At 42.1% G+C, this 18,743-nt stretch overlaps 1 protein-coding gene across 2 annotated transcripts in view; it reads right to left on the reverse strand.

The window, feature by feature from the left end:
* LAMA4 (laminin subunit alpha 4) overlaps positions 1–17,164 on the reverse strand; it is a 133,963-nt gene extending 116,799 nt beyond the window's left edge. Inside the window, exon 1 of one of the 2 annotated variants that reach the window (XM_008514782.2) lies at positions 16,081–17,164. In XM_008514782.2, coding sequence (XP_008513004.2) covers positions 16,081–16,278 — 198 coding nt within the window. In that variant the 5' untranslated portion in view covers positions 16,279–17,164. The remainder of the gene's footprint in view (positions 1–16,080) is intronic. The other variant, XM_008514781.2, reaches the window with a different exon arrangement.
* Between the last annotated feature and the right edge of the window lie 1,579 nt (positions 17,165–18,743).

Genomic DNA, 18,743 nt, shown 5'->3' on the forward strand with positions numbered 1-18,743 from the left:
TGAAGATATAATGTCTTAAAACTGAAAAAAAGAGTCCAGTGCTTGTCAGATTTCCAAATAACTGAATGGAAGAGCAGACAAAAAGATGGTCTACAGAAAAAAAGCACAACAAAATGTTTATTTCCACTCAAGATTTTGATATATTTCACGTCTCGGAACACAGGTCACAGGAAAAATGTGCTTCATCTGCCAACATAATCACAAATACTCTTTGAGAGCAGGAAGGGCCCAGCCCTTTAATAAAACCCAGAGATTTTAAGCACCTTACAAAGAGTAATAGCCTTCCTTCATGAAGATTATTACTCTGACCGTACATAGGTATTTATAGCACCTTAAATACAGTATTGCTCTCCCCATACTGAGGATCCTCCTCACTCCAAAGACGGGGGGATAGAACAAGGGATGATGGTGCCCGCCATTTTGAAAATGAACCATTGAGTGGGCAGCCGGTTAGAGATGTCCTGCCTCTCGAAGACCTCCCTATTCTGCTGACCACATTGGGGCTGCTGCAAACCCCTGAAATTCTCCTCATTTCTTATCCTCTATTAGAGTCAGGGCACATCTAAGCAGATGCTATTCATGGGGCAGTCCCTGGATTTTACCAACTATAGTTCTACTGAGAATTTTCTTTGAGAAACAGGTATTACATATTCCTTGCTGTTAGAAGAGTAGAGTGACTTGGCTTTAAAATCATCAGTGAGAAACCTCCACAAATAAAAGTGGAGATGCTCATACTCAGAATTGCTATAAAGCAGGTTGGGAAGGTCACAGTGGGGTATGACTGTTAGAGTGGACCACTTTGGTGCTACCACACATTTAATTTTCTTCATTAATTTCTCATGTTGCAATTTTTTGTTACATGGTAGGGAATTTTCTTAAAGTCATGTGGAAACCTGAATAATGACTGCGTGCAGGGGGAATAACAGACATGATGTGGTCTGGGGATTTTTAAAATTAGTTCTTCAATTGTTTTAAAAACAAAACGGGCATTGTTCATTTTTGAAATAGGTCTTTTTTTCTTTCTTCCTTTTAAGATCCAGGATGTGTAGTTTATTTTTGTATGACCCTCAGAAAACTCTGGCTGGAAATTCTTCAATCTTATTGTACTTGAAAGCTTTCTAAGTATAGGTGATAAAAGCATAGTTTAAGAGGTCAATAGCCATATGGAGACAAAGCAAAAATCCTTGAAATGAAAGAAAAGGCATGAATGACGTGGTTATAAATTAAATTCAAAATTAGGATAAATATAATGACCAAAAGGCCAAGAGAACTTATACAATATTTTAGTAGTTATATTACTTAGGACTAAGGCACAGATTGTGACATAAGACATAAGAAGGTAAACAAGGACATGCTCTTGTCTGATCCAGTTTAATGTCCCAGTACACAGATCACCAGGTGTTCCTCACCCCTATTATTTGTTCTGGTGATGGCATCCATGCTGTGATGAAACAGGCCAAGGGGACTGCTCCAAGAGCCAGGAAACTTGGTTCTGGTTCCTGTTCTGGAAACCCGCTGTGTGACCTTGAGGAAGCGACTAAACTTCCGGTTCCAGTTTCCTTCTCTTTCAATGATATTCATGGCACCATGATTTCTAGGCTCTTCCCATCCTAACTGCCTGGAATTCTACCAAACTTCCTGCTGTCTCAATAAGGTTACATGCTGTGAGACTTTGGGTAAATCATTTAACATCTCCACGTTTTCATAAATTAGATTAATAACCACTGGCCTGTCTCGTCTGTAAGATGGTTGCAAGGATAAAGGTGGAAACATGTAGGAATAGACCTTGCAAACCATGGAAGCTTTCTAAGGTATTAACATTATTTTTTGACTAAGTTAGTAGTCACTGGAAATTCCAATTTTTGGCATAACATTTGTGAATAACATTTGTTCATTATCAATAGCTTTGTAAAAAGCTGAACTCTTCCAGCTATGGGTTGAGAGATACCGGAAGCTTTCCTTATTCATTGGAAGATCAGTCCTTCCTCGGTGTTCTGCATATATGTCATAAAGCAAAATAAAACAAGCTGCAGCTTGCTTTAATGACACTAGAAATGCTTAAAGTGTCACTTTTTTTATTCCAATGAAAAAGTAAAGATAAAATACAGTTTTTAATATTTATTTTCTCCCTTTTAATACACACAATATTCATAGTGGAAGGATTTTGGTCTTTGAAGATAAAGGACGACAGATGGATGTAACACCATGTTGAGGGAGGGGACAGTAAGACTAAGGCTCTTTTTCATTCAGGGTGCAGGTAAGAAACTGTGGTTTAGGTTTTAGGATAAGATGATGTTTATGGTAATTGAATAATTGGTTTAAAAAAACAAGAACCAAGCAAACATCTGACCATTCCTACAAGGATCAAAAGACACCAATTATCTGGTCTTCCCGCTGCCACCCTATTCTCTTTCCAGAACTCCTTTGTTGTTTTCCTCTGTACTCCCAGGTGATAACTGAGACAAAAGTGGAATTTCCTAATTTCCTAGGAAAGGGCCAAAAATATCATTAGACAAGGAACAGGAAGCATAAAAATATCTCTCAGGAGAGCACCAATTGTTTAGAGATTTCTAGCTCGTGTCTGGAGCTACTGCAGAGACACTCAAAGCATCAGCAGCTCTGTGCGATCAGCAACACGGACTGGCCCTGAGGCAGGTGTGTGCACCACTGGGAAGCTGCCTAGGAGGCACTGATTTGAACAAGATTTTGGATAACACTTTGGAGACCTGTCATAATTTAGAATATCATCTTAGGAGCTCCAAGCATACTGGTTCTCAAACATTTTAGAGCAGAGAAATCCCTTTTTTCCCAGTAAAATCTCATGAGGAACTCATCTATAAAACATAAAAAAGATGCTTTGGTTGAAGGAGGCAGAGCCCCAACTTCCTGCTGCCCAGCCTTCCTCATCCCAAGTTATGCCCAAGGCATTTCCATGAAGCCTCAGCTTGAAGGCCACTGATTTAGCAGGTCTTATGTTACAAGGTCTCTGATGGGACTTTTTTCCCATGATGCAATACATTTCTACAAACATCAGCAGGACCTTTGACTTCCCTCTCAACCTTGCTCTACAAGCATATGGCAAGTGACCCTAGCATCTGTTCTCTCCTTTCCAGACTACAGCCACCATTCAAATCGAGGCTCTTCTTACTCTCTCCTGGACAATTACCAATGCATGACATAGGTTACTCTGATTCCTGGCTCTCTGCTGTCTACTGCTCAATCCATCCAATAGCCTGTTACCAGATTAATGTTGATGAAGCACAGTTCTCATTGAGTCTCTTTCTGTTCTGAAATCTTCAATGACTCCCTGATGTCCAGTCCCACCAAGAGGGACTATATCCCTTTCTAGAAGAAACCCCATGTCTTTACCAGTCCTGTCCCCTCAGCTTGGATTTTCCTCAATCTTACGGATTCACCTCAAATGGTATTTCTCCCATGAAGTCACCTGTGAACTTTCCACCAGGAGTGAAACTTCCTTCTAAACCCTCTAAGAGTTTTTATAACACACCAATTTAATTGTATTACACTGTTAGTGTACTTATTTTATCTCTTTGACTGTTTTATTCATCTTTGTAGTGGACACGGCACTTGCTGAGGTAGTAGGTACCTTTTATAAAATAAGAGAATGAAGATATTGTCCCTGGACACCTGATTGGCAATATAGGGTGGCAATAATATTTTCCGACATACTATTTTCCATATTTCAAAATATCTAATTAAAATTAATTGTGACGTACTCAGAAAAAATAGGCAACTAAAATGAAATGCTGAATTTTCGTGTTTGTTTTTGCTTTTGGCTGAAATTAATACAGAGTGATACCACTGATTATCAGAAGCTCTCTTTTGCAGTTATAAACTACTTTGCCTCATTAAAAAATGAGTTATTGCTTAACGCACTTCACTTGGTAGGTGTTATGCACCTAATTATGTTCCCCCTCCCAATTCATAAGTTGAAGCTCTAACCTCCCATCTGATTGTCTTTGGAGATAAAGCCAATAAGGAGGTGAAAAAGGTTAAGTGAGGTCATAAGGGTAAGGCCTTAATCTGATAGAACTGGTGTCTTTCTAAAAGAGGAAGAGATTCCAGAGATCTCTCTTCCTCTCTGCACGTGCGCAGAAGAAACGCCATGTGAGGACTCAGAGAGAAGATGGCCATCTACAGGCCAGGAGGAGAGCTCTCACCAGAAACCAACCCCAGTACCTTGATCTTGGACTTCTAGCCTCCAGAACTGTGAGAAAATAAATTTGTGTTGTTTCAGCCACCCAGTCTGTGGTATTTTGTTACAGCAGCCCTAGCAAATGAATATGATAGGTGAAATATTTTAAAACTCGAGGCTAGAGGAATAGGAGAAATTAGAGATTCTTGGGCATGAATACTGGGGGGACCACTAGTGTAATACGTTTCTTCCTCCCAGGTTAATGGTGGACTTCACCAGTGACGACCATCACAGCTAGTCTCCTGGTCCAGGAAGGCGGAGCCCCTGAGTCTGCCTCAGAGAGGATCACACCTTGGATTGTGGCTTCCAGCACTCAGCTCTTAATCATCATGTGCTGAACGCATAACTCACTTATTTCAGACATGGTGCTTTATGTAGTGCTTGAAAATTTCTAGGAAAGGAGTTAACAGCCTATGTTTATTTTAGGTCTGACCTGAATCTTTTCTGTTACTAAACTCCCTTTCTTTTTATATCATCATTTATAGAGAAAAAAATTGAAAAGATAAACTGTTTCTAAATCTTCACTCAGTTTTCCTATGATTGACATACTTTGATCATTTCCCCTGAGGTCCTGCTTTTACTACATTTCAAGTTCTTTCCTTATCCTTCCATCAAGTTCTTTGAAGTTGTAGGTCCCTAAAACAGACTCAGGATTCCACTGATATGACTAATGTTTAGCATAGTTGGAGATACATGAATACATGTACATTCAGACATTATGTCAATTTGTATTCATATGATGTCTAAAGGAGAACCTCCCATTATTACCAAGATGATAGACTTCATTTAATCTATAAGGTTAAAAACAAAGTCAATCTATAAACATATCACTAATTTAAATGTTCTTTATAGACTCATGAACCAAGACCACTCTGGCATTCCCGGGTGATGCTGGGGACCCTTGTTAGCTGAGCTATTGTAACGTACTTTGAGATTTAGAAACGTAGATGTTCGAGGCTCATTATAGGACAAAGATTAAGAGCTTGGAGCCAGATTTTCTAAACTGTGACCTTGTATAAGTTTCTCAACTTCTATGTGACTCAGTTTCCTCATCTGTAAAATGATGCTAATAGTAGTGCCTTCCTCATTATGTGATAAGGAACAAGTGAATCAATATTACTCATAAAGTGCTTAGAACAATGCCTAGGACACAGCAAGTGCTAATCATGTGCTTAGGAAATAAAGTGAAAAGTATCTTCGGAAATCAGCCGGTTAGCTCTCCTGAATGGGTTCAAGGGTGGCTGTCCTCTAAGGCTGTTATAAAATACCAAGGGGCCCTCTGAGGGCTGAAGCCACAAGGAGGAGAGCTGGAGTCTGCCAGGAGAATGGGGATGCCCCCTCTGATGCAGGAGGAGGCACAGACCCTGACTCAAGAGTGCTTTCCTGCAGATCTCAATCCCTCCTGAAAGGTACCAGCTTGAGGACTAGCCTTGGGGATTTTCACTTTGGGGAACAAGCTCTTCCATATCTCTTAACATGATCTTTCTAGTCTGGGACACAGACCACACTCTCCACTCCCTGAAGACACATTATCCTGATTCAGAAAGCTTCCTTGTTAGCAAGAGCAGCATTACTGTCTCACTATTTCTGGAAGAGTCCGAGCGACACCCTATTTGTGAGTGATCCTCTTTCTAGGATACAGATGCTGGGGAGTAGGCGGGAATAGGAAACCTCCCCTAGCATCTCATGTCTCTCCTCAAAAGCCCCTTCCTGAACACCTGCAACGTGTGGGCCATGGTTTCAGGAAGCGACCCTACTCCTTAGCTCCTTCAGAGGCCTCGGAGTAGCAGTTTGCTTTGAAGCTTGTTTTTTATTCTAAAGTGCACCTTTTCAGGCCGGGGGCTAGTACCTGTGTGGGCCTGTGAGGGCTGTCACCAGCCTCACACAGCCATGATTTGGTTTTATATTTTAGACCTCCCTGTAATTATATCAAAAAAACCTCCTTTTCTGGGTTCTCAATTTCCCCTACATCCATTCAAAATTCCAGCCCAGCTGCATGTTAGAAGTTAGAGCTTCTCATACTTCTAAGTGCAGGTGGGCAACCTGGGGATCTGGTCCAAATGCAGATTCTGTGCTGGGGCGGGACCTGAGAATCTGCATCTCTAGCATGTGCCCTTCTGGTGCTGATGCTGCCGTCCTTGGGCCACACTTTGAGTCATGATGATTTAGATGCCCTTCCCCACAGCCAGCAAAGATCAAGGCGTTCACGAACCAGGGCAGGTTTCCTCACACACTGACAATTCTGACTTCCAGAAAGGTCTTTGAAAATATTTGCTTCTAAATGTTGCATCCTGCCCGATGTAGAGCGGGTTATCAAATTAGGCTTCCTCTTTACCTTATCATGAAGACTCAGTTGACAGCTGTATTGTGTGTATTATAACACAGTAATTTCAGTTCATGTTTATAATGAATCAATAATCCATCACTGTCTTTCCCTTCCTTTTGCATGGAGTAAAAATACATTCTCCTCTCTGGTCCTTCCGTCATGTGCCATTACCTCTTACGAGGCACACTGACAGGAGACTTCTCTCAGTAATTCCTCATGTCCCTTACCACTTTCACTGTTATCCTTCCTGTTTCTCTTTGTGGAGCTTCGTGTTTAGGGCCATCCTGAAGGGTCTGGATAGGGCAGACGGTAGACCCGGGAACCCTGGTGTAGGAGACCGTTGACATTCATTGGACACACGTAGGTGTCTGCAGCTAGTGCTGTCTGGGAAGCCCCCTTGGTGTGTCATCTTGGAAAGGCTCAGTCTATGGTGGGGCCAGTGTTCTGTTCTGCAGACCATCCTCAGCCCTGTGCCCCAGTTGCAAGGAAGCAAGGAAAAGGACAGCGTTACACCACCACCCTCACCCCTCCATCAGATCAGCACCCTGTGTTTCCCTCAGGATCTGTGCTCCTAAATCTTAGGGTTCTAACTTAGACAGCAACTGTGACTGTGTGATTCTGTTCCTTAAGCCAGCTTCCCTTTAACTAGTATAAATGTTAACCTATTTGTTAGACAATTATAGAACTTTGTTGCTGGAAGTAACCTTGGTTTTGTTTTTTCAAGCGTAGAAACTGAGGCCCCTGGAGGTGAAGGGACTTGCCCAGGTTCCTTTAACTGGTAACAGCGATTGGGTTGTTAGCGTCATGGCCAAGAACCAGAAGAGTTAGTTGAAGACTCACAGTCCAGTGCTTGTCTCACTCTGCACAATTCTTTGAGGCTCTCTGATTGATCACCTAACTTACGGATAAATAGAAACAATAAACAGTAAAGTGAACACAGTCATGCGTTGCTTAACGATGGGGATATGTTCTGAGAAATGCATCGTTAGGCAATTTTGACTTATGCAAACCTAGATGTAGCCTACTGCACACCTAGGCTCTATGGTACTAATCTTATGGGACCACTGTTCTATGTGCGGCCATCGCTGACCGAAATATTTTCTGCAGTGATTACAACAGTAATTAGAAGTAAACGATTTTCCTCTAAGAGATGTATAGATAAACGCACTTAAGGATCCCCAGTTCTACAGTTGAGGATGAATAAGTCCACTGAAACAATTTGAAAAACATAAGGCTGGAAGTCAGAAGGCGCTTTCTGGGGCTGCCGCTAATGACGTTTGTGTCCTTAGGGCAGCCCCCTCACTCCCCCCGCACCCCCGCCACCAACTCAGTTCCCTCACCTACAAGATGAGAGGGCTGAATCTCTAAACCCCCATTCTAGATCTAACATTCTATGATTCCCTTGATTTTATGGTTCACTCTGCAAGGTACAATAACGTTATGCATCCAATAATAACCACCCGCTGGCTCTGCATTCAAACAGGTCTCCTTTATGCTGTGGTAGAGAGAATTCTGTGTGGCAGTACAGGCTCCGGGGCTTGTCTCTTATGAAAGGAATTTCAGGCTGTCTCTTGGCATTGATCGTGACAGACAACAATGCCGAGGGAACATATAGAATGAGGCAATTATTCATGCACCACGAAGAAACACTGGCCCATCTGCAGGCATTGATTCTGTTCAATCTCCAAATAATAGGCATTTAGCACCTCACCTGTGACCTGGGGAGCGACAGAACCACAGATGACAGAACCCCCTGCTGCGCCCAGTCATGGCAGCTCTGCAGGAAGAAGGGTTACATTAGGGTGCTCTGAGCTTGTCAAGCTGTATCACCATTCATCAAGGGGAAACACACAATGTGGCCGGGAAGCTTGAAAGGCACTGTGGAATAGCTCACTGTGGAAGAAGAGGCTGCCTGCAATTTTAAGCCCAAGACCCTGAATTTGCACACTGGCTCTGTCCTGTGATTCTAGATGGCTCTACAGCCCTAGCATGCCCTGCTCACTAGACATTTCTCTTGCCTTCTGCTGCTGTCTATATTATGCATTCCTCTGGGGCCGACATTTGGCTTCACAGAGCTGCTTGGTTGAGTATGCCATGTTGCAATTCACTTTGTAACTAGACAACAGTATTGCATGGAACAGTCATGTCTGAGGCGAGTTTTAGTGAAGAGTCTTTGATCTCTAGACTTCCTGATTTCCTTCAAAGTATTCATGCCACTCCATCTAATGGAGGGCATAACTGCAAAATAAATAGTAATACACAAAGTCTGCACTGTGCTCCAGGGTCCTTTTAGCTGTAGTATAAAGCGTGGATTACTGGTCCAGTCTGAAAGAGACTTGTGCTAACGCAGCTGTTAAGGTTATGGGAATCCTCCAACTCATCACTTCTCATGGAGTCATAAGTGTAGATGCTTCACTCCATTTAGGTAAACAATAAGTTTCTAGCTTCCACCAAAATATAACACACCAACTAAGAAAGTCCTGGAAGTGAAAAGAGAGTCATATTGCATATTACCCAAAATACATCTGACCAGCCCTCTCTTTTTTTTTTAAATGGAATTTGTTTCTTTATGTATTTTTTTTCTTTATGCAGAGGATTTGGGCTTGAATATGGACACTTTCCCATTAGCCTTCAGCCTCGGAATGCTGTTTTCCCCAAGTTTCTCATGGTAAAAAGACTCGGATTCAGAGCCGAACTGCTGGCAGCTGAATTTCATTAAGACTTTGATGGGAAACTTAAGTTGGAATTACAAACATCTGTGGTTAAACTTCCCTTTAGTAAACCATTTCCCAGACTTTAACGTTACCACATTAGGAGCAGAAAAGAAAAACAGTTGAAAAAGAATGCTACTCATTGGCAAGTGCTGGAATCAATATTTAAATATTCTTCTATGTGGTTACTATATCTCAACGAACTAGCAGATGTACTTGTTTTAGAAAACAAATAACTAATCGTTTGGAAATGCTGAGTTTTGGAACTCAAAGTATGAACTGGCAATCTGATTTTAATGGTTTCTAATCAATTAAATCTCTCAAAATTATGTCTGGCTATCATTATATTTATATGGTTACCTTGAGCAAGGAAAAACCCTAAAGGAGAGGAGTGTTTTTGGCATTAGATACTGCAAGAAACTATGACAAATCAGATCTAGGAATTTACTTGTTAAAGAAAAAAAGAGGTTATAGTCCTTGTCATATCAAAGGTGTTCGGTTTTTGGTTCAGCTTTTCGGAGATTTAGAAAAACTCGTTCATTTCTCTTAATGGCTCAGATCACCCTATTGCAGGGGAAAGGCTATGTGTAAAGAACCATTAGGGATACAATGATTATAAAAGCTGAACTACAGTCTCCTTTCTCTCCAGTGTTGGACAATCAGCAAATTTATAAGCAAAAGTTGAAAGTAATCCAATTTATAGAATAAGTAAAAATTTGGATAAAAATAAACTGATTTTAGAAATCTTAACTTGCAGAAGAGAGAGAGAACTGAGGGCAGACTTTGAGTTAGGCAATTTACATATATTATTTCACTTAAATTTCACAACAATCTTGTAAAGCAAATGCATTTCTATTCATTTTATGATCAAACAAACTGAGCCTCTGAAAGATGAACTAATTTGCTCAGAGTCAAACAGCTAGAAGGTAGTGGAGCTGGATTCAGAGCACGTCTGTCTGGCGAGATGCCCACATTGTGCCTTTGATGGAAGGTACATTTCAAATGCTGTAAAACAGAGAGTGTAAACAAACAGCCCTTGGGATGAATCGGGCCATCAGATATACTTTCCACAGGGTATTAAAAAAATTGAGTCAGCAATATCACTTAAGAATCCAGATTCTGTCTTCTCTTGAGAAAATAGACCCGGCAACACCGAGTGGTGGCTGTCCCTCTACTCACAGGGTGTGTTCCTTTCACGGCCTGGTTATTTTTTGCTTGGCCTCTATAAGAATCTGAGTTTTAAAACTTTCTGTGTCCCATGTGATCAGCATTTCCACTTCTGGGTATACACCCAAAAGAACTGAAAGCAGGGACTCAAACAGGTATGTACACCAATGTTTACAGCAGCACTAGTCACAGTAGCCAAAAGGTGGAAACAACCCAAATGTCCATTGACAGATAAATGGATAAACAAAATGTGATATATACATACAATAGAATATTACTCAGCCTTGAAGAAGAATGAAATTTGGACACATGCTACAATACGGACGAACCTCGAAGACTTTATCCTGAGTGAAATAAGCTAGGCACAAAAAGAGGAAGATCGTAAACCCACTTTTATGAGGTACCCAGAGTAGTCAAATTCATAGAAACAGAAGGTAGAATGGTAGCAGCCAGGGCCAGGGGCCAGGGGGTAATGAGGAGTTACTGTTTAATGGGTACTGAGTTTCAGTTTCAGAAGATGAAAAAAGTGTGGAGTTGGATGGTTGCATAACAATGTGAATGTACCCAATGCCACTCAAAAATGATTAAAGTGGTAAATTTTATGTTATGTATATTTCACCACAATAATAATTAAAAAAAAGCTTCTGGTTAAATCAGAGAACTCTGGAACTAGAGCAAATGGAGTTCTTTATTTCCACAAACTTTATAATAAATTCTGTAAGATAGGCCATGTACTCCTGTCGGTGGTGCTGTTTTGAATTCTCCACCTATTAATCCAAATCAAAAGCTTCTAACATAGGCCGTAGCTCCATGTAGAAGAGACATACTAGAATATGCTTGTAAAAGGAAAACAGGATACAAGAAAACACTACAGTTAACAACAACAAAAAAAAGAACTCTGTCAGGGAGACCCAGTGATATGTTGGGAAAAGAGAATGGAATTTGGAAACTTTGGGCAAGGTACTTACTATACCCAAACACCAATTTGCTCATCTGTAAAATGGGCATAATTTTCACCATTGAGTAAGTATTGAATAACACAATACATGTAGGTTCATGGGACATAGTAGAAGTCAATTAAGTCTTAATTTTTTCTTATATGAGTAGTTTAAAAAGTAGTTATTAGACTGAGCAGGGAAGAAAAGTTATCTCAATTCTTTGGCAATCCTAAGATTTTATGCAACTTATGCTACTCATCTAGCAAGCACTGCATAAATGGGCTTTGAATGGCATTTTATGTATTTTCATTTTAAGAAATCCCCAAAACTTCGACTGAAATTATGCCTACAGATAGTTCTATTTACCTAACCACGTTTTCCTAGATACACCTGCATAGTTGAATTACTTTTATAAACTCCTTCCTAGCTGTGCCACTTACCAGGCAGGGTGCCCGGGTAAATGCTCTGTGCCTCAGTTTCCACGTTTACAAAGTGAGATAATAACTGTACTGGTCTTATTGAGTTGTCACGAGGGTTAAAGAAAATAACTCATGGAAAGTGCTTAGAACAGGGTCTGGGACATGGTAAATTCTCAATGAGTATTAGCCATAAGCTATGCTATTATTCTTACTACTACTGCTACTATATTCCAGTTCTGCTAAAACATGTTTCCAGGAACTTTCTTTGGTGTTTGGTGAGTGGGTGATTGTGCCCTACTGGCCTAGCTCAGGAGTAATACTTTTTCCACATTACCCCCATGCCACTTAGCTTGTAGCCACTCTCACAGAACATTCATTCTGCTTTACGTAGCGGCTGTGTATATGTTTTTCTTTCTTAGACTGCTTACTTTCTGAGGGTAGGGATGTGACTCTGGCTTCTTTTTGTCCCTCCTGGTGCCTGTTTTATTGTTCCATACATGGTAAGGCTCCAAACCTGCTCATTGGATGAATATGAAGTGAATGAAATAATGACCATATGTGGGGGATTTGATGGCCTAGGCCAGTGACTAGAGATCCTAATGTGATTCTACAGGACCTTTATCAAAGTAAGGGGACCAAGAAAGGAAAAGGGAAGCAGATAGTGAAAGAGATCTAAACTGTCTTTTAATAAAGATTTTGCAATCCTTTAGTGGCAGGGAGCCTAATTATGTGTTGGAGCATGGGATTGCATATCAACAGTGAAAAGTCTGGAGGAAAAGTCCCTCAGAATTCACCTAGCTCATACTGCAAGTTTTTAGCAAGTAAGTTTGTCCAGTGTGGGGTACATTTGCACACGTGGCTCGTGGGGTGCTGATTTTCTAGGAGGGAAGCTAACAACAACAGCAAAACCCAGTCAGGTTACCAGAAGATAAATTCCTGTTTCCCCTCAGAGAATTTTGCTCAATATTGTCAATTATTTCTCTTATTTCCTCGATTATCTACCAAAGGCAGTGACAGCCCTGTTACCCTCCCCCGCCTCCCCCTTCGTCCTTCCAGCAGAGCCCCCACTCCCTTCTGAGTCTCCGTGTGGTATCTTTCCAGCCACGTGGTGTCAACCTGTAACCTAGTGTTCTTGACCTTATTAACCCCTGCTTCTTTTTGATAGACAAGAAGTCTCTCCTCCCAAGGACACTCCGGTACCCTTTCTTGGGGACTGTTCCTGTCTTCACCCTGCACCACCTCCAGTTCTTTTGCATATCCATACTGGTCAAGAAGACTTTTGCCTAGTTTCACTTGCTATAGAGTCTACGATGAAATTAAGACTTTCTTTTCCTAAATATGAAATATTAGAAGACTGAATACACGTTTAAAGATCTTATAAGCGTCTTTAAAAAGGTCTCCCCTTCGCCCACATCCATCTACTGAGGATCATTGCTCTCACCATCAACTCAGCAACAATGGACTCCTAAATTGCTTGTAAAAAAGCAGAAGGTGGGAAAATCCTTCCAATTAGCACAGGGTTACTCGCTTGGCCTTTCTTCTTGGTCACCCAGCACTCTCCATCCTCGTATTCAGTGCATATTTCATGTACTTGTTCCCTTCACTCACACTGTGCACTACAGTGTGCTGGCATCCGTGTTGAGGGCGGAGGATGCAGGGGTGAGAGGACACAAAGCCCTGCTATGGAGGAGCTCAAGGGAACCTTAGGGAGGCTCTCAGCCAAGCGCCTCCCACTGCTCCGTGCTTGCCTTAGTATTCATCCCCGTTCCCTTTGAAGGAGAATTGGGGAATAAATAACCATTCATATAAATCCAATTCAAATAAAATGAATGTAATTTTAGAATATCTTCCCATCCACATCTTGAACCTCCCACAAATAATTTATGTGTCCATGGTCTCTTTCTCCCTCTCTAGATGTAAATATAATCTCCTGAACCAATTCACTAGGGTGGTTGTACCATGTTATTAAACCTCTGGAATGTATTTGGTTTAAGGTCTCCTTACTGGCTATGAAGAGCATGGGAAACCCACATGGCAGGAGGTTGGGATCGCCGTGGGACCACAGGCTCACTGGAGGCCTCATGTGAAACTATGCGGTGGGAACACAATTACCCCAATCCCACCCTTTCTACATCATATACTTTGACCCTCCTGGAATGACTAATAGCTTCTTTCTGTTTCCCTAAACCAAAAGCCTCAACTGACATTCTGAACCTATTAGACTCTGACAGTATTACAAATTTAACCCACTATGGGACACTCTTTCTGGTGGGAAGGACAGAGACAGAGATATAGCAATGTTAAGTAAAATAGCACCATAAAAAGAAAGTTCTGAGAAGTATTCCCCAATAAAGGTTTCTTTTAATTCAATCATCCATGTATTTTATAATCATAATAATAGCACTTAGCATGTATAAAGCATTTATACTATGTCAGACACTGTTAAGCACTCTCTTTCTATATATTTTACCTAATTTCATCAAGATAACTGTATGACATGACACCAATAACTTCTCTAAGGTTCAGTTTCTTTATCTGCAATTTGAGCATCTGTAATTTGCCCAAGGTAAGGGGCAGGTAAGCTGAAATTTGAACTTGGGACCATCAGACTGCAAAGCCTGCAATCTAAAACACTGCTGTGACACCTTCTATTATTTCATGGAAGATATGAGTTTATGAGAAATTGCTCAAGGTCTCCACAATAAATTTAAGGTCCCCTAAAAATCAAATAATTATTTTCTCATTTTTTATGGGATGAGAGTTACAAAAACTTACATGTGCTTATCTTTTTAGAATTAGCAGATAAAAATAAAGGATGCCAAGATAAACTTAAATTTCAGATAAACAACGAATAAATTTTTAGTATAAATATATCCCATGCAATAGCAGAGACAGAACCAAAAATTTACTTGTTGTTTACCTGAGATTCCAGTTTAATTGGGCATCTTGTATTTTATCTGGCAACTCTATCCTTAAGTGAAGCATTTCATTCAGGGACTTTCCATGCTCAAGGCAACAGGTGGACCTAATGCTTCCTAGGGGTTAATTCCAAGCCTGTGGAGAAGCCAGGCCTTCCCATAGTGTGGAGCCTTTCCTGGTCTGGCTTCTCCTCGTGTTCTGAGCATGAGGTCGACCAGAAGCCGTGCCCTCTCTTTCTCCTGGAGGTCACATTTTGCACCATAATGCGGGGTTGGGGTGCTCTGGCCCTACCCATCCTCCTCCTTTTTTGGGGCATGGGTAGGGCTCACCCCCGGAGAAGGAACATCTTCAAGAACCTTATTTTATCAGTAATAATGAATAACCACAGTTATACTAACAGTTAGTAGAATCAGCAGCAATAATCCAGACTTCATGCTGTCAGAAATGGTGTCAATCCACGTACTGCTTTGCTTCTATAGTTGCTGTAACCATAGCTTTAGGGGTGTGTGTGTGTGCGTGTGCGCGTGTGTGTGTGTGTGTGTGTTGTTAGGTCAACAGCTCCTTCCTTTCCCATGAACTTAGGTGACTTCACTTTCCTCCTGCTTAGCATCTCCCACGCGCTGGACATGCTGTTGTCCGTCTCGGTCCAGGGGGCTCTTAAATCACTCACTCTGGATTCATCCTCCTTTACCCACTTTCTACACTTTGGCTACACTTTCAACATAATGGCTATGAATAAATATATCATCAATAGCATTTCCTGATCATTTTTACTTTTGGGATGAGGCTTGACTTTCATCATCACTTCTTGTTTCTGGAATATAGTGACTCGTGTCTATTTAAGGCATCTGCTCTGCAGTGTCCTAACAGCTTCTTTAGAGCCCCATGGCCCTCACCCACCCCCGCACTCTCCCCTACTGCAGAGGACTTTCTGTTTAATTTGTGACAAAAGGATTGGTCCCGCAGTACTGTTCCCACTGTCCTAACATCACCGAGGAGCAGGAAGCCAGGGACAGAGCACACACATTAAGTGCTGTGGCTTGACAAAGATGACCCTACTGGGACATACAAGTGGCAGAGAGTCACAGACCTGCCACTGCAGCTCCAGATGAGTCTAGCACCCACGCAGAGGGCACAGAACACATGCACTTTTGCTAGTTTGAACAGTGACACGTTCCAAAGCTTCAACTCTCTGCTAACAACGTCAAATCCAACTTACAAAGAACAACTTTTTATTTCAAGTTTCTGAACTGATGTGGTCCGGATGAAACTCTCAAGGAAGACAGAGAAAAAGAGGAGGGGAGAGAGAGGGACACGAGCATGGCACACGCAGCCCGCGGGGCGCAGGTGCCCCAGCAGGGTGACAATAGCAGGAACATCGTACCTCGGCGGCAGCAGGCGGCAGCCTTCCGGGAGCCGCGCGGGGCTCGCTTGTCTCAGGCGGGTCTGGTCTGCCGACCGCTGAGCTCCCTTCAATGTCAAAAGCCAAAGCGGCGTCGTCTCCGGACGCCGCGCCGGACCAGGCAGCGCCCCAGAGGAGCCACAGAGGCAGGACTGAGCGCCAGGCTGAGCTCAAAGCCATCTCTCCGCGGACATCCAACAGGGCTCTCCCAAGGGCTCGGCCACTGTCTGTCCTTGTCGGTCAGTGATGCGGCGGGGCCTCGTTTATTTGACCTTCTCTGCGTCTGCAGTTTCCAGATGTGGGAACTCAAGGCAGCCCAACGAGCAACTTAATAAAAACAGGGAGAGTGAGAGAGTAGGCGAGTGACTCTCTCTCTCTTTCTCTCTCTCCTCTTACTTTCTTCCCTCTCTGTTCACTTTCTCTCTTTCTCCCCAGAGGCGCTGGCTGAAGACAGTAGAGAGGATGGAGCTTAACGCTGAGCATCAAAAGACAGACTGGGTTGGGGCGAGCCCCGCGAGCACCGGCCACCTCCTGTCCCGGGCGCGTCGGGACTGAGGGCTGCGCTGTCCTGGCTTCCTTCCCACGCCCATTCTCACCACTCCCTTTTTACCTTCCACTTCCAGACCCTCCCACTCCAAGTTGGCCTTTCAGACACGAGGCCAACCCTTCCTTGCGGCCTCCCCTCCCCTCTCAGTTTGGAGCCCCTCCAAGGGCCCCAGATGAATATTCAGCTTTTGTGATTGCTTCCTTACATCTCTTATTTATTTCGCCAAGGTGCCGGATGTCTTAGCTATATTTATATAGATCTTTTATGTGGTCCCAGCTAGTTTGCAGGGAAGTGGGAGGAAAAGGGATTCTAGGGGCGGGCCAGAAGTAGATGATCTCAGATGACAGAGGAGGAGGGCATCCACTCTTTTGAGCAAGGTCTCTCATTTTCTAGAGGTGGGGTGCTGTACTCTTTGTACGAATATCTTCTCTTGAGACTGGCTGGCCGCCCCTCTTCCTCCCGTCAGTCTTCACCCAGAGGGCTTGGGAGAAGAGTACCGTTCACTGCAGTGCTGGAAAATGACTTCATTACTCAAATGCATGAACTTTTATTTACAAAGAACATCTTGTTTTCGTCCTAAAGAGGTGCTTTGTAAGGGGCCCGGAACAAGGCTTGCAGTGTATGAGCCTGTCAAATATACTGCCACAGCCCTGACCTCTTCCTCCTGGCCTGTAATCTCATGCCTACTACATCCATCTGAGTCATGTAACCTTTCCAAGACTTCAGGGCGAAGTTGGCCTACAGTTATGCTGGGGTACCCCAGTGGATGAGTCACTGGTCACTATGGCTGATAAATACCTTTGCTTACATTGGTTTCATAATGAAACTTTAAACATTCCCATGAGACTCAAACATGGCTTAAAGAGGATTGGATGGGACAACTATAAAATGACACCCAAGTAAGTTTCTAGGTGTTTGAAATCATCCACAATCATGCAAAAAAACATTTTCATAAAACCTCATTGTTAGCTATATTTTATAGGACAAAAAGCATTTTATCTGAGGATAAACAAAACTGCCATTTATTTTGCACTTACCGTGTGTCAGATACTTTGCATACCTTACTTGTAAGCCTCAGAGCATTCCTGCAAAATAGCACTATTATTTCCTTTTGACAGAAGAAAAAAGGGAGATTCAGAGAGACTAGGACATTGGCCCAAGGTCACACAGTTCATAAAAAGGTGAACCAGTTTGAACCCCACTCTCACTGATTCCTAAACTATCTTTCACAGCTGCAGAGGTAGGGGAGATGGCATTCCCATATTTTGAGTACCACCACGTGCCAAAAAGTTTGCATAAATTATCTCATTTAACTTCATCTTCACTATAATCCCGTGAGATAAGTATTGTCACATAAATTTGATAATGAGTACCTGGTAAAAGGACTGCTAGCACCCAGGTAAATCTGATGCTACGGTGATTGATTTTAAAGGATCAAATGGTATGATACAAAAATGCCAAAACTAGAGGAAGCAAAAAGTTTTCATATAACCCAAAGTATTTGTAATGTTTTCATTTTAAGATATAAAAACAGTATTGCAATGAACCAGTAAGCTAAATTATGATCATCTTCTTCCACATAGACTGGTTAACCTGCTAAATTAAGTGAAAGAACTTAAAAACATATATTTGGTTCAGTTGCTTCTTCGAGAGACCTACATTGGGAGACAAGAAGGCCAGACACGGAAGAGGAGAAAATGATACTCAATGGTCCTATCCCACGCTCCCTTTAAAAGAACTTTAAGTAATAATAATTACTACTAATAATAAATGTAGCCATCATATTCTGACTTCAGATATAGGCCTCTTTGGTACACGAAAACTGTTCACATTTGTTTTCTGAAGGCTTATGTCCTGCTCTTCATTAACTATCAGTCACACACTTTTTGTTTGATCCAGGGCCCCTTCTCCCTGCTCACCAGGCGATGTTCAGGTTCTATGAGAGGTCTGAGCAGTGGGGTAAGAATGCATTTGTCTAAAACCTATGGACTTTTTATTTTTGATTAAATATATGCTCCCAACTCATCTTATTTCTGCAGATACTATTTTTATTTTTGAGGCCATACAGCATAATATACAGAAGTATGGCTTTTGTATG

This window comes from Equus przewalskii, chromosome 9 (genome assembly GCF_037783145.1).
Source record: "Equus przewalskii isolate Varuska chromosome 9, EquPr2, whole genome shotgun sequence".
Lineage (NCBI taxonomy): Eukaryota > Metazoa > Chordata > Mammalia > Perissodactyla > Equidae > Equus > Equus przewalskii.